The sequence below is a fragment of the Meleagris gallopavo genome, chromosome Z, assembly GCF_905368555.1.
Source record: "Meleagris gallopavo chromosome Z, MGAL_WU_HG_1.1, whole genome shotgun sequence".
In the NCBI taxonomy this organism is placed as follows: Eukaryota; Metazoa; Chordata; class Aves; order Galliformes; family Phasianidae; genus Meleagris; species Meleagris gallopavo.
Genome location: NC_139435.1, coordinates 40,156,191 through 40,173,261, shown reverse-complemented (window position 1 = coordinate 40,173,261; position 17,071 = coordinate 40,156,191). Strand labels below are relative to the sequence as shown.

The window sequence follows — 17,071 nt, the reverse complement described above, 5'->3', positions numbered from 1 at the left end:
TGGCTCTATGGCACTCTATGGCTGCTCAGCACAGAGCTTTCAGGTACAGCCAGCTGTTATGCACTGTAGTTCAGACAACAACCACTCATGCCACATCTCCTTCTGAAGAGATTAGATACCCATCAGTCTCAAACTCCAACCATTTTCAAGCACAGAAGCACAGAAATTATTCAGGAAGGACAGTGCAAGTAGGGGACAGATCATACCCGTGAAAAAAAGTAAGATAAACAAGCCTAAAAAATATGATGTATAAAACAAAGTATTTAATATGATGCAGATGCCTTCCATGAACCCAAATGGGATGAAAATTTTATCCCTTATACAAAGGTATTTTCTGCAATACATAAAGTAGTGGTGCCTATTTGCATACTTTTGTCTAATCTTAATAGAATATTTTTTCCCTCTTTTCATGTATAAGGCTAAATCAAAAACACCACTGAATGCCAGTCTGATTGATCCAGTTACTGGGTATTAGTGTTTTTGTTGGTTTTTTTTTTCCTTAAGTACTTCCTAAGGAAGAGTGGAGAGATCTTTAATGATGAGGTGTCTGAGGTGACAGTATTGCACGTCCATAAAGCAACAGAATAATGAAGAACTGCCTTTTATGAGTGCAAAACGTGCATTCAAATTTTGGGGAATATTTGATGAGATTTAAAAAAAAAATTAAATAGCTATTTTCCAAGGCAATCTGGATATTTTATTTTCCCCATTACCCCACAGCACCAAATATGAAACTATGTCTATATGCAAAGTTGGAAAAAATTTTGCTGTCACTGAATTCGAAGCTATCAGGGGCTCAAGGATTTCACAGATCTGATCCTTTTTTTTCCCCAGAACTTCACATTATACTGATCAAAATTTAACGTAAAAAAATTCTCTTCACCTTTGCATTATTTAACTTATAGTCAAGTACCTCAGGTTGTATTAATTACCAACATATATTTATGCAGCAGACTTTTCAGAGGAGGTAATATTATTATGCTGGATCTGACTTATCAAAATATGATCTCAGGCCGTTAAGTATTGCCTTAATATAGTAAACATACTGATTATATTAATTACGAGAGTGTATCTGGGATGCAGTGTCATGGATAGAGCTATACTTAGGAGTTCAGGTGTGAATGCAAACTCTGGAGGAGTTTGAGGTTCACATCACAGAAAATGGAAGGTCATTCTTTTCTAATGAAACATTTAACAGTTATTTGTAGCTCACAGTGACATTTCACAATTGCCACACATACTATGCCTGTGATTTGTTTCTGAAGGAATGTATGTGAACTGTGAACTCATATTACTGCTCTTGGTAATCATCACTGGTTATATTTAGAGAATAAAATAAACTCCACACACGAGGTTGCTGCCTTCTCATAATTTCACAGTTATTATCCAGAAATCCCTATTAAAATATGACCTACATAATCAAACTGCAACAAAAGAACCACTGAAGTCAAACTTACTGATCATCTAAGACTTATTTTTGTGCAAAAAGTTCTACTCAAGAATACCAAAACATGGCTGCCATATTGAGTGCTCCCAAAAAGGTAATTAAGTTTCTTATCAGACAAAATAAATCTTTGCACATTCACCCTCAGGGTACAGTTTACTTCCTAATTTCTCCAATTACGTGAGATTATGTGCAAATTTTGGAAAATGTAAAAAACATTTGGCTTTAAAGAGCTAACGTTAGATGCTGCCAATCACCACTCTCATTCAGCTTCCACTAACTTGCTTTCTATTTGCAATTCTGAAAGCTCTGTACAAAAATAAAATTTACATTTAACATTTGTTCAGTTGTTGTAAGTTTTTTATAGTATCTGGCCAAGACCATGAGCCACAGGCTCAATGTTGTTTTTCAGGATATTTTACAATGACTGTTCTCTTCTAATGTTACCAAAAGACGACAACAAAAAGAGGTGATGGAAAAGGTTACCATCCCTGAACCATCTAAACTTCTGCTCTGCTCAAACCTCATCTTCTCCAGGAGCTCTTCTCTAAGTAGAATATAGAAACACCAAATATACAGTAGCTATCTCTGAAAAGAGTATTGCCAAGGATAAGCCAGTCGCTAAAGTTTGCATCCTTGTGGTACTATATCATAAGCAGTACTGAGAGAAAGAACATATGGTTAACAGGAGCCTAACAAAAGTCTAGTTACCTCTCCCTCCTTAGACCCTCAACTACACATCCTAAGAATAAAAGTTAATCTCTATTGTGTGCAGCAAAGAAACATTTAGTCCTCATTTTTCTTTTATTTCTTCCTCTTTTTTTTTTTTTTTTTTGGATTATAGTTCTACCAATATCTCCAAATTATGTTTGATGAGATCAGTAAAATAATACAGTAATGGAGTTATAGCCCTTTGTACACCCATGTTACACATCCTTCCATAAAGCTGTAAAATTAAAAAAATGAGTAATGGAAGAGCTGAGATGTCTCCCTCAAAAAAGGACTTGACCACTTGCCATCCTCTCCAGCTGCCACTTACCAATATTCACACAGAAGCTCACAAAAATGCATCCGTCAGACAGTCCTGTAAAACAGCAGGCACTGCAAATGCACCTTCTACTCTTGCCATTGTTTTTCTTCACATCTATTACCTTAAGGCAACATTTGCAGTACGCTTTTATACAGCATAGATTCTCATCAAATATTTGTAATCTAAGTCATATCAAAATAAATTTCCTACATTCTTCCTCCCTACACTGACTCAATATTTTATTCCAGGAGGTGTTGTACGTGGCTATTCAGTAGAATGGAAAGAAATGGTATTAGTCATAAGAAAAAAAGAGTAGAACAGCTTTATCCAAAATTCTGTATTCCCACCTGCATCTGTCTTTGCCTTTACTTACCTGATGAATGAATGAGACACTAATTGTGATGGCCATTCATTTGGTTATCTCAACTGTTCTAGGTGCAGAAGCTTAATGTGTAAGCTTATACAATCCACAGCTATTATGGAAGGCATAAAAAACAACACTGCTTACCTTTCATCCCAAACTTAGAGTGTCTTCCAAACTTCAGAATAATGAGCATTATTACTAAGCCAGTGCACACCAGTGCTGCAATTCCCACCACAACGTACACCTATAAAAAGAGGACACAAACAGGTCTATTTGTTTTGCTCTCATGAACTATCTTCAAAGACATTCATCTTTATTAACCCAGTTATTAAGAGATTCATTTCAAACAGGAGATATTTGCACTCAGATCAAAAACAACAGAAAACATTACTTGTTGAGGTTTCTTCCACCCTATGGAGACTAAAGATTCAGAAAACTTCTGAGAACCACCTTTTCAACATTCTACATGTTCAAGGCAGGAAAGGGACACAGAGTGGCATGTTACAGGAAAGGAAAAAAGTAAAACGCCAGAAAAAAGCTGCATCCAGTTTTGAAGCCCTAGCATAGGAAGGACAAGGAGCTGCTGGAGGAGGAGGAAGAATGAAGATGATCAGAGGGCTGGAGCACCTGCCCTGCATGAACAAGCTGAGAGAGCTGGGGCTCTTCAGCCTGGAGAAGAGAATGTCCAAGAAGACCTTACAGCAGCCTTCCAATACCTGAAATGGGCCTACAGAAAAACTAGAGAGGGACTTCTTATAAAAGTAGGTAGCGGCAGGACAAAAAGAATGGTTTTAAACTGAAAAAGAGTAGATTTAGACTAGATAATAAGAAGAAATTTGTAGAAATTTGTTACTGTGAGGATAGTGAAACACTGGAAGAGGTTGGCCAGTGAGGTTGTGGATGCTCCCTCCCTGAATGCATTCAAGGCCAGGCTGGATGGGGCCTTGTATGATCTGGTCTAGAGGGAGGTGTTCCTGCCTATAGGAATGGGGTTGGAACTAGATAATTATAAAGATCCCTTCAAGCCCAAACCATTCTATGATTCTGTGATTTACTGTGAGAGTGGTTGAACACTACCACAGATTGCCCAAGTGGAACCTCCAACCATGGAGATATAAAAACAGAGACCTGCAACTGCTGTTGCCAGCCCCAGTTTGAGCCTGTGGGTTAGGAAAACAGACAATTTTCAGAAGTCCCTTCCAGTATCAGTCACTCAGTGGTTCTACTCTCAGAGGAGATAAGAGTGCCTGAGATCCTCCCAGTATTTCAGCGCAGTCTATCACCATGAAGCATTTACTGAGACAACACCAGCCGGCAGACCTTCCTTTCCTGCCTATCCCCAGATCACAGGTGGCTCCCTGAGCCTGCTACTGTGCAGGGTGACTAGTGTTGGCTGTTCACCTGCTGCTCTTCTCTAGCAGCTCAGGAGGACAGCATGAGATGCAAGGATACAAGAGAGGAGACCCACCAACACAGCTGCATGTGCTGAAGTCAAATACAAGTGTTCTTATTAAAAAAAAAAAAAAAAAAAAAAAAAGATAAAATCACATTTTAGAGACAAAGGTAAGTGTCTGAAAGTTCATGACAGCATGACCTCTCCTGAGGAGAAGCTGAAGGACTGGTATTCAAACAACAATTTTTAAATTGCCTTGGATGTCTTTGTTTTGTAAATAAAAAGTTGCTCTCTTTGGCTTAAATTAGAAGCAGAGTCTTGGCCTAAAATTTCACACTTAGTTGCTCAGAAGAGCATGAAACAAATTAAATAGCAATTTCACTTGGGAAGTAATTCACTCTTTCAAAAGTGGGGATGAGGGTCAGAGTGGGGGACACTGCTGTAATGTTTTCTTTTTTCTGATTTTGGGTCATCATGTGGTAATAGCTCTGGTTTCTAGTAGCATAGGGTCCTATTACAATCTCCACAATTTCATTGGTTGTATACAGAAAGTCTGCCAAAATTAGAGATCAGGAAACAATGTATATACTTACAGTGATGCTATCTTCATTCTCTTTGTTGGAAACATCCGGAGAAGTGATTTGATTACTGTTATTTGTGGTGTCTCCAAGATCATTAGGCGTGGTTTCATACTCTTAAGAAAGGGGGGAAAAGGGTTGCTTTTATTATTTCTTAACTTCAGAGAGGAAAGAGTTGTCTATTATTTCAGCTCTGCAACACAGTAAGGTCAATAGCACATCTCAATACATACTTGCTTTTGTATCTGGTACACTTTGGGGGAGATCGCTGTCACAGACAACTTTAAACAAATGTGTTGTGACTGACAGACTTGAAAACAGAAGCTTGCTCTCTCTGCAGCTTTACAGAGAAGCAGTCTATGCCATCATCTCTCTACTGGAAAACCTCGAGTTAAATAAGAACTCCATTCATAAAGCTATTTTTATGCGTTTCTGACTTCCCATTAAAAATGAAAGACTGCCCTCTACACTGAACTTCTCCAGCTTTGTATTCAGCCAAATATAGGACTGTCTTAGAAATTAGCGTGGGGACTTCTGTCTAGCTGAGATGAACTCAGCATGGCTTTTTAGCTCATTTATAACTATCAAATGTGAAATAGCAGTTTTTCTTAGTTTAAAAAGTAATTAAAAATATTATTGAGTGCACAAGGGTTACAGTCTAGCTTGACAAACTGTCATACAGATAAACCTTTAAAGAATTATATGCCTGAAACAGTATGAAGAAATTTGATTTATCAAAGTATTACGACTGACAGATCTAGAGGTGTGCATTTGAATCTATTCCATCAAAAGAATGAACAGACTTCAATTATTTATAATTATTTAAAAATGAAACAAATATGTTTACAGTCCATAATTTTCCGTCAAATTTATTCCAATGAGATAAAAATAATTAAATACTATTCATACTTACTTAGAGATGCATACATTAAAATACAGAACATATTTTAAGATTACATCTGGAAATATACATAATGTTTCAATTTTATGACTGCAGTGTGTGCAGATGAAAGAAACAAGGGCAATAACCCCATCTATTACTAATGCACCTCCAGCATTGTAATTTAAATTAGCAATTAATTGTGTATTTCTTTGTACATTTTGATTAAAAACAGTTCCATGAGCCTACAGATGAAATCATAGCTGTGAATATGAAAAATGCAAAGTGCAGAGGCACAGCTTTCACTAGCCGCAGAGGCACTAACCCTTGCTACTTAGCATGAGGAGGAAGGGAGGGCTGCGCCTTGGTAGTATTTGTCTTCTTTAGCTCCCAAGGCCATTTTGGAGAGCTCAGCTGGCAATGCTAGCAACAAGCTGCACCAGGTTTTTGATCTTCATGCATGCACAAACACATTTTCTGTCTGCAAAACACTCAGCAGGCTGCAGATTTTTTTGGATGTGAACCCACACCGCCACCAGTGCTACAGTCAGTACAGTCAGGTTGTCTAATCAGCTCACGTAGTTTGCTCTGGCTCTACACCACACATGCCGAAGGATAGGATTTTTTCAAGTCAAAATACATATTAAGTCTATAGAGTTTCATGGGAAACAAAATTTAATTTCCTGGTCCTTTACCAGTTGAACTCTCCAACTCAGCGCTGCATCTATGTCTGCAGCTTCCTTGACGATGAGGTCAAAATACTAATGAAAGGCAAACAAACAGCATTCCTAACTGCTGCATAGGCAGCATAACCCTGTCCAAACGGCTCACCTGCACAAGCAACCAAGCCTCTGAGACAGGGAACTGTGCAAGAACCAGCCTCTTACAACGTGTTTTGTGACAGCAAAGGAGGAGACTTCTGTTTTATTCATTTGTAGGCAGTGCACAGGCTCTCCACTAGGGCAGAAACCTCTTTGTAACAAGCATCTCAGCTTATGAGACTGGGCTTCCTGTACCATTAGCTGCTCCATGTCTTCATTAAGATAATTTTGACCAAGCCCGTACTTATAGTAGCTTTACAACAAGACCAATAAATAAAACAAATATTTAGAGCCTTCACTAGTCTCTATAACACAAATTTTCAAGAGAGTTTTGGTTTTTTGTTTTTTTTTTGGTTGGTTGGTTGGTTGGTTTGTTTTTTTTTTTTTTGCTCTTAATCTTACCTGTAAATCACGGAAGGTAAAATCTGATGCTCTTTGCCATTCTGTTTATGTTCAAATTTGTCCTAACCTACTAGGAAGCATATCCTAAAGGACTAATGAGAACTATGCAAAGCATTTCAAGTGTGGCCTGTGAATCCTCTGAATACAGTTTTATGTTAAAATGGTAAAGAGAAAATGTAGGCTATTTCAGTACACTGTTGTTGCACTGCCATTTCCCACTGTATAAGTGTGAAGCATTTACTTGTGAATTATTGCCAGATTTTCAAGTCATCTTGAAATGGGTGAGCCAGGCAAGGAAAACACACACAACAGCCATCCAGCCAAAACCAGGCAATTCTGACTTAAGCAAATTCTTGTTCACTTCATTACAAAATCCTGCTACAGACACATAGCATTCTGATAGAGACAGGGTCACGCCTCTCGACTCACACTCTCTGGGACTTGTATTGCTTCAGGGCCACATTCCCTGGTGCCTAGCACCTTATGCATCACCTATAACTGTGCCAACATCTTGAGCTGGCAGTATCCTGCCGCTATAAGCAAGGTGCTAAGCAGCTGGGACACAGACGTGATCACCACAGTAAGAACCAGGGAGTCATTCTGCACAGCTCTTTTGGGGTTGAGTGCTTCAGGGCACACTGTCTCTCAGGTAACCATGTTAGAAGCAATATGTCATGGAGACATGAGCTAGAAGCCGAAGAAGATGGCTTGGCATCAGTTTCCTGCTCAGCCCCAGGCAGGCGGCACTGCCTTCCACTGCCTTTCCCCATGCAGCATCACAACATCTCTCCTCTTCATCTTTTGCAGGAGGCCCACACTAGTCACAGGCCCGAGACAAGAACCCCAAGAAAACACAGCATGGCACAGGCTGCTGCTGCCACACCAGATCTGTTTCCCACAGTATTTTTAAAGCACTTAATGGGAAGTCTTTGGAAACCATCTCATAGGGAGTGCAGGACACAGAAGGTCAGGTCCTGAGGGAGTGAGTGGGCCATAAACCTTCCTTTTAGCACCATCCAAGCTGTGAGTAAACATCAGCACAGGGGTCAAGCCATATGAACAGGAGTCATGGAAAAGGCTCCATCTCCAGGGGGAGGCAATCCCAGCGGGACCCTGACGACCACGTAGGCCCTAGTTCTTCGCAGAAGTGAAGGAGTTTCTTGTCTTTCCAGCCTTATATATTAATCTCACCAACTGGGCTTGTGAATTCAGAATAATTAGGGAAACACTCTAGACTGCAAAGCGTTTCTCAAAGCAAGCACTGAGTCACTGAAGCAAAGATCAAAGACAGCTATTTCAAAAAGCAGAGAGAAAAGCCAGAAATAAAAAGGAATACTGCTTTCATCAGGACAAGATCTTGCTGGCTCAGATTCACTGGCACAACTCAGAGCACACATTTCAACACAGCCTACCAAAGTCATTTGAAGCACAGTGCTCGCAAGGTGAGAGCCAGACACATGCACTAGGACCCAGGCAAAAAGCTCAGAACCACAATCTTCATGTATGTACCTTATGTAATAGAAAGTAAGTCAGAACCTGTACCAACTGCCACCACCATATGCATCCCTCCAAAAAAATAATACTTTGCAAAGAGAAGAAGGGGAAGTGTTTAGTATTTCTGAGCACTTTAAGCCAAAACGATGTTTCAATTGAACATTTGCTAAAGTTTAATGGAATGGAATGGAATCAAAGCAATAACATTTAAATCAGCTTAAGGAAACTTGAGTTATGGGCCATTTCATCCAAATAAAAGCACTCCAAATAGGATCAAGCTCCCATTAGAAGCTAAGGGGTGTGTGGGTATGTTAGTTAGGACAGACTTTCATGATCACCAGAACTGTTATGTAAAACTAACTAATTGTTTTTCTACTTATAGTTTCTATTACATTGCATGCTGACTTTCGCTAGGTACAGTTTAAAACATTTTGCCTAACTAAAAAGCTAATGTGAAAACACCATGTCATCGAATCTTCTGGCACTCACTCATATCACTGAGCTGATGCTCTGCTTATGCAAGAGAAATTGCCTACAGGAAAACTTACTTACTTGTGCCAATCTCATTTTTAAGTGGGACTTAGGGGTACATTTTTGGAGGATAAACAAGTACGGAAACATTCCTGAAAAATAAATTAAGTTATATAAGGAGAAATCATGAACTTCTTTTCGTCTTCAAAATGCCTCACCAAATCTCATGCCTATGAGCTACATCAGACAGTTGTCACTCTACAGGATCAATTGCAAACATTTGTAGCGGTGAGTTTATGCCTTTCCTAATATGAATCAAAAGCAGCAGGACAAGTAAAATCTCATATTGCCCTCAATGATTTTAAAGAATATAAAGCAGGAGGAGAACGAACAACACAAAGTACCTTTTAGAATTCTATTGTAATACATGCCATTTCAGTTTAACTGAGTTTGACATACAATCTTTTAGTAGTTTGAGTTTCTACATTTCTATCATTAAAAGAAAAGAAAAAGAAAATCAAATATATACCATAAACGTCTGGATCCACAATTGGGCCACTACCTGTACATGGAGAAGAGAAAAAAAAAAAAGAAAGAAAAAGCCTTTGTAAATAGATTGCAAATGCTAGAAGAACAAGAGTTTCTTTAGTGTTTTTTAAAGGTTGACATATTATTTGCAATAGCAGTTACCAGTACCTACATAAATACAAAGCAGCATCAGTATTGTGCTACCTATTTATCAGATTACATTTAAAATATCTTATAGCTATCCCCAGTGTTAATGCTAAGCTTTATGTGAAACAGCTAACGCACAAAGCATTGGCTCTTCTAAAAGCAGAAATATTTCCCAACTGGGCAAAATGCTCCCAGTGTGTACCTGGAATAGGTGAAACAATAACTATTTTTGTTGGGAATCGATAAAAATCTCCCTGACCTTAAGAGGAAGCAGATTTCAGTGACAATTACAATCACTGGCTCTTACCTGGTCAAAAAAATTTGCAGTATAAGCACTATGAGAGCAAACTGCCTTACAGTTGCAGCACTGTGAGCTGTCAAGGTAAGGACTAGAGTTAGCAATGACCTAACCATCACCATCTCATTCACTCCGTGAAAGGATGCAATTCAGAAGACAGCTGCATAGCTGAACTGCAGGCAGAACTCAGTGCAAAAAGAGTCAGGTCTTCCACATGCCAGCTTTCACAGAAGCAAATGGACCCATATATTTCACCCTTTTCTAAATTCTACTAGTTTCAATTTTCAGGTTTTTTTCTAATTACTACACATATGTAAGGCTAAGCACATATGTGAGCATAATGCACAGAACACCCACTGAAATTAACATAGTATTAGATGGTTCACACTTTGAAAGGTATTTGTATTATATTTCAACATACCCATTCATCCTGGTCTATTACGTATCTATAGTATAGATTATGTAGTAGATTCCTTATCATCTTTTTCTGTATACTCACTCTTTGTTGTTTTGGAAAACAGACGGTTAAAAGTCTAAAGACGAATCAAACTTCAAAAGACTTAAGTTCTTATAATGCGCAGTAATCCCACACCAGTGGCATTACACTGGCATAAAGCCACTGTCAAGTATGACTAGAACAATGTTGTTTATGCTTATGTCAGCACAATGTGAGAACCTGTGCTGAAAATACACAACAAAGAGTTGCAAACTATTAGCAGAATGGCAGCAGATAATTGGGTTTCCCTTCAAATTTATCTGAAAGTATTCTACATAGATCACTCTGAAAGTAATGCCGCCTATTAATTTCCATGGAAACTACGACATACAAATATCACAATAACACTATTTGACAGAGATACAAAACACTATCCTTCAGTGTAGTCACCACCATTAGCTATTCATTCATTAGTCTGCATGCCACACTCATAAAAATCTGCACGAGTGGAGGTGATCCACTGTTGCTGTTGCTGAAACACACTGTTCATTGCCTCACTGTTCTTATTGTGCTCACATCCACTTGCTTTCCACAAATGTTCAGCAAGCATCAATGAATATCAATGGGTGCCATTCTTTCTGCATGGAGGAATTAGTGACACACCTTTGCTTCATACGCACATCTATGCCACATGTCATTCTGTCAGACTGCACCATTGCTGCCATCCATTGCACGACAGCAAAAAGTTAAGAAATACTGATGGGAAGGTTCAACCTCTACTGCCATACATCAACATCTGCCTCTGATGTCATGGGCCAACATGATAAAATAGGAGGCATTACTTTCAGAGCAGCTCTCGTAGTATCCAGAAACATAGCCTAAAAGATCCCATGAGAACTGCTGTAAAAATAAGCTGAAATAAGTAAAAAGTGAAAACAGCCTGTACTACTGTCTGTGCTCAAGCAACTTATGATCAGGGTTTTCCTTCCATAGTTAGTGGATTCACTTTTTCCACTGTAAAACATCTGATAAAAGATGGTATTCCTAATTTACTTTTGTAACCTGAAGGAAAAATAACAACAATGACAAAACTCCCAGGCCTTTGTTTCCTGCGTTAAATGGCAACATTTCTGTTACTATTTACAGGAATCGGGCTGAAGCCATCAGACTAGTTTAACCCTTAACTCCTGCCAGGAGCATTCAAGCTAGGAAGTCATTGGCTCCATTCAATACCTTTTATATAACGAAATACTTCACTTCAAATAAAGTTGCAAAAATCAAGATGCTGGACCAAACCCAAGTTTCTCTTTAGTATTGCCTACATAAAAACACATCTTCTCAATCATCAAAACATCAGTTGAAGCTACTTTAACATTAAACTTCACCACAGTAATTCTGCATGTTTACATGCAATTAATTATTTTTAAGGCAAACAAAGAACAACATAGTTGTTTTGGTTTCTGTTAGAACAGGTTGTTGTAAATAAACTATTAGGGATTTATGCTTTTCACTCATCTTCATGAAGTACATCAACTGCATTTTGTTTGCGTGCTACTTTATGAAACTGACATTTTCAAAATAAAGCAGCAGCAAAAATCTCAATCCAAAAACATACTTTTGCAAAACAGACCCTGTTGTTATGCCACACAAGCAAGATGCTACTTCTAAGGAATATTTAACATATCCTTTTACTTTGACAAGATACTATGTGACTTGAATTCCTTCCGCTGAATTTTATATTATAGCGTTGGTAGATGAATAAGTTTTCCTAAAAACAATTATTATTGGTAAAAATCTCTCCAGCACTCATTAGATGGTTTGGATCAACTTTGGGAAAGCTCTCAGAATAAAACATGAATGTTTCCTGCCTACTGTTTGCCATACTGTGCTCCCAAATAAGCAAGTTATCCTCTGCAGAAACAGCTACACCGGAACTCAAGAATTTTATCAGATTAAAATTAGTTAAAAATCTAGGTAGCAAAGCCTGAAATTTCTTCTTCCAGACTTTAGCAAAAGCAAAATTTTAATTTATAGCATTAACTGTAATGTCATTAACACGATCAAACTTCACAATGTTAAGTATTTGCTTCCCTCTCCTTTATGTGCACTATTGATGCCAGGAATACACTGTAAAGTTTGTTATGTTTATTTTAGGTAGATGTATAGCTTATCAATGAGACTTTTTTTTTATACTTTATTTTTTTACCTACAGTTCATTTGCCTGTAAGTGATATCAATAACCAGAGAATCAGTTCAAAGCTCAGTGAGGATGCCCCACCCCATGAAACATCAGGGCTGGTATTTAACTCAGTCATGAAGGCGTGGAACTGAATATAATACCAGGGTGTGGGCCTTAATCTTCATGCTTCATTGTACAATATGTGGGCTAAAAGAAGAAACTACACAGTAACGACAGCACTGAAAAAGTATTTTAAAGTTTTAGAAAAATCTTGACAGAGCTTTAAACAGTAATAGTAAATAATAATAACGATATTATGCATGGAGAATTCCAGTTTTTTAACCTTTGTTTTTACATCAACTTCAGTAGAGGAGACAACAATGTAGTGAAATATTAGAAAGCTCAATGTCATTATTCTTATAGAAAAAATCTCCTCTAACAAGACCAATATTGAGAAAGCTAACTAGCAATTTCCCCTGTTGTTAATTTTTAAGACTGGTTTGGAGCAATCCACCATGCATAAACTGATTTCTAATGCAAGTACGTCCTGTCGATAAGTAGTCTAGTTTCCTCCATACTGTTTTTGTGAAGCTTAATCCATCACAGAGCATGGAAATGCTGAAAAACGCAGCACAGATTATCTTGGAGATCTAAATTCCCTACGAATGGGAAAACAATGGAGCAAATAATAATACTATGTTAGTAATTGGGAGGATACCTCCTGCTCTATTTAGTGATATTAAAGGCTTCATTGTACAGGGGAGAAGCATAAAAGCAAAACGAAACAGTAAGAGGGATATGGATTGAAGACAAAAAATGAAAAATTATTATAAGTGTATTAGTGGAACTGTTATTCTGTTAAGAAAACGAAGCCATGTTCATTTTAAATAGTCAGAGCGCGACAGAGCTTCCATTGCGCAGAGAACATGGAGAAGGTGAACTGTTACTGAGCTGTTATAGCACAGAGTATCAGAGGATGCCAGTAGCTGGAATCACGGCATGTTCTTGTAATGAATCTATTTAAGGAAGAACTGTAGAGAAGAAAGAAGAGAGGACTGCTAAGGACAGCAGAAGTTAAGAGAGTCAGGCCGTCTCTCTCTTCACCTTCTCTTTCTAAAGGTGGGAAAGGAAAGGACCTGCTATCTTTTGCCCTGTAGCAGACTGAGTTGTTAGGAGCAAACGCTAAGTACAGACCATATTTTTACTGTCTCTAGCCTGCCTGCAATTCCGGAGAGAGAGTTTGAATATTTAACATCTTCTGTCAGATAACATCGACACTACACACAGCCATTTCAGAAATGAAGGCTTTTTATATTCTGTGATTAAAAGCCAAAGGTACACACACGCTCATATTTTCAGATATGACCGTGCAATTATTTTCACTAAAACATGCCTGTATTTCCACTCCTGCTGTGGCTGGTATGCTCAGAGGTTCTTACAGATAGAATAATAAATTTGTATGTACATCTACATTCTCTTACAGTCACTTCACACATGGTTTTGAAGATGTGGAGAAACATCACACCACACAGAACATCAATCACTGGCAGGAGTCCCTGCTGTTCATTGAGTTAGTCCATCTTGAGACTGATCATGTACCACTCAGGAGGGCTGAAGCAGAGCAGAAGATGCACATAATTACATAAACTATTTTGAGCACAGATATTCTTAGGCATGTAGGTTTTCAACCTCAGCTGAAATGAATGAGAATTTGACACCTAAATGCCTGTGAAGACCTGAGACTTCCACCATCCTATCTCGGGGTTACTTGTTTTCTCTCCAGCTCCCTCTGGTGTCCTAAACAATCTGTTATTATCAACTCAGAGGACTGCAATACTGATTTTGCCATAAGACAGAAGATGCTATGTGGGCACCCCCCTGTGTCTTTGGATACACTGCTTAGCTGAATTCAAACACAGTGTAGAACACTTGTGGAGTGCCTGAACTGGCTCTCGGTGCTTTCCAGGATCAGAACTAGGGCTTGAGAAAACGCTTGAGAAGCCGATATCTTTCTCAAGCCTCACCTGGCACTGAGGAAAGGTGTTTTTCCTTTTTACCCAAAGGAAAAATTTAGAGAGCAGTAGCACAGCCTCCACAGTTAAAGAAAAACATTATTTTACAATGGATTTCAAAGACATTCATCCACAGAAAAAAACCTTGCTAGAAGCACATTCTCATCAATTTGCAATGGCTAACATTAAAAGAAATCATACTCACCATCTCCAGGCACCGACATGAAATGAGCATCAACCCGCTTTTCATCTTCTCCATACTCATTCTTGGCCAGTAAGGTATAAGCACCATTGTTCAGGTGGGTTGGGTTGTCCAGCTGAAGGCAGCCATGGTATTCACTTTGATTGATAACATGTATTTTAGTACAGATGTATTCAGACTCATTCAATATGGCTCCTTCATAGAACCACTGCAATGTGGGCTTAGGGTTCCCTTTCACAGTGAATGGAATGCACCAGTGGTGGTCCGGGGTTGGAGATTCAATAAATGTGATATTTGGTGCAACTATATTGGAAAAAAGAGTGAAGAACATTAGAATATCTGGAACACATCTTTTCCCCACTCCCTTAAGTCATATTTTTCATTCACAAGTATCACAGGAAGTTACTTGCAGGAATGAAACCTATTCACAGCACACTCAAACAGGAAGCTCATCAGCTCTGTGTAGGTTACTATACTTACAACCAAAACAAAGTCATTCTTCAGAAAAGAAAAACTAACTGCTTTATCCAAAGACTGAATGCCAGATAGATCCCATACCTGCCAGGTGTGGGAAAATCAGTTTCTGGAGAAGGAGAAAAGAGCAATTTTATCTTTACTCTGCAGAAGAAAATGGTGCAGAGCAGTGCTGAAAGAACAGAACAGCATTGAAAATATGTAAAAGTTGGCCCAAAGCAAGCAGTACTGGAAATATCCTCTGCCAGGAATCCAAATTTTCAGATGATTTTCCTCACAGAATCAAAGCCAGTACAGATGACTTAATTCCCTGGATTATTCTGTCAGGAATGACCATTTTCTACTACACATTTTCTCATTCTTTATTCAAACCTGCTAAATGTCTCAAGTTTACAGACTTGTTCTGTTTCTCTCAGGAGACTATTCCAACACCTTGCTCTTTATTTCACTATTGGGAAATTTTCCTTGATATTTATTCTTAACTGCATCCAATTTCATCTAGTTACACTCCCTTTTATCACTCATAACAGTGCCAAGCACAGAATCTCATTTACACTGTTGAAACATTTCTAGTTTATGTTCCTTCCCATAGCTATTACATATCCAATTTCAACCTACAAACCATTTGAAGTGATTTTTTTCTAGTTTTCCCTGTCGTGAACACATACTGAGCAAAGTTTGCCATCTACAAAGAGTTCTGTTCCAATCTCCAATTAAACACAGGGTTGCAACTTGTGAAAAAATGCTGTCTAGTTCACAGAAAATGAATTCAGGCTGGGATCTTCAATCTAAGTAGCCTGTTTCTCCATATCTCATTCCTTCTTACTACTCTTTGGCCCTGACAAAAAGCACATTATTCAAGCCATGACAAATAAATTTACATCTGGCAGTACAAATATTTCAAGTGTGTTATTTTCTGAACAAAGCAGTTTTTGCTGTAGATAATAGAAACTTTAACATTTGTAGCATCTTACAGTTAATCCTATACATTCTTAATTCCTAAGATAGTATGTATGTATATGCACCTTCCCACACTGGCAATGCTTTGGCTTTCAGACTATTGTTTACTGGTTGTCCTAACTGAAGATAAAGCATTTAGAAATGTATTTTTTGCAGAACGCAGAGTAGAAGACAAATTCAGCAACTGGGCTGTTCCCAGTATTAACTGCAATAGGCAGTTCACATGCTTAAAAGGTGCTCCTGTTTTAGCAACCTAAAATATTTGTGTTTGTGCACCCCAAAAATATTTATACTCTAAAGAGCTGTTAATAATGGGTTTGGCCTCAGGAGCTGCATGGAGGCCTGGGTACGTACAGAATACTGTCAGTTCTGCAGAGGTTTGGACCTCTCCCACAATGTTCTCCGCCACACACGATATCCACAGTCCACTGTCCATGGATGAAACATTCTTTATGGTTAACGAGGCAGGATTCTTACTTGTGTCACTCTACAAATGATCAGAAAAACATGCATGTATCAATGCCTAGAGAAACAAGGGAAAGGCAGGGAATCATTGGCCACAACTCAACAGCATTTTTTTTGCCTTCCTTTCTCCTTAGTTCTATCAATCTGTAATGAATCAAAATGCTACTTGGCATCCTATCCAGCAGACATAAAACACAGAAAGAATTATAACTATCAGGGGCTGAAGTTTGAAAAGTGCAGTCCTGCAGTAAACACTGTACTCAACCACTTCCTGCCCCAGCCAGATTCTGCCTTTTCTGAACACTTCTTCTCCTCTAGACAAATGTTTTCTTCTTCACTCACAGCCTTGTTCATCCCTCTCTTCCACTTCATGACTGATTTCTCTGGTATGTCCCTTCCCTTGAACTTTTTCTTCCCCCTTCCTTCTTGATTCTTGCTTTACTCTTTCTTTGGTCTCCTTGCACTTGTATGACGTTTCTTCCACTGCTGTGTT

General features: G+C 38.5%; 1 protein-coding gene across 8 annotated transcripts in view; it reads right to left on the bottom strand.

The window, feature by feature from the left end:
* NTRK2 (neurotrophic receptor tyrosine kinase 2) overlaps positions 1-17,071 on the bottom strand; it is a 204,810-nt gene that overhangs the window by 145,205 nt on the left and 42,534 nt on the right. For 7 of the 8 annotated variants that reach the window (XR_014880318.1, XR_014880319.1, XR_014880320.1 and 4 more), the window contains exons 7-11: positions 16,468-16,600; positions 14,683-14,982; positions 9,407-9,439; positions 4,825-4,925; positions 2,983-3,082 (exon numbers count right to left, since the gene is read on the bottom strand). Coding sequence is in view for 5 of the 8 variants with exons in the window: in XM_085212798.1 (XP_085068924.1) it covers positions 2,983-3,082; positions 4,825-4,925; positions 9,407-9,439; positions 14,683-14,982; positions 16,468-16,600 (667 nt within the window). In the remaining 3 variants the exon portion in view is untranslated. The remainder of the gene's footprint in view (positions 1-2,982; positions 3,083-4,824; positions 4,926-9,406; positions 9,440-14,682; positions 14,983-16,467; positions 16,601-17,071) is intronic. The other variant, XM_085212796.1, reaches the window with a different exon arrangement.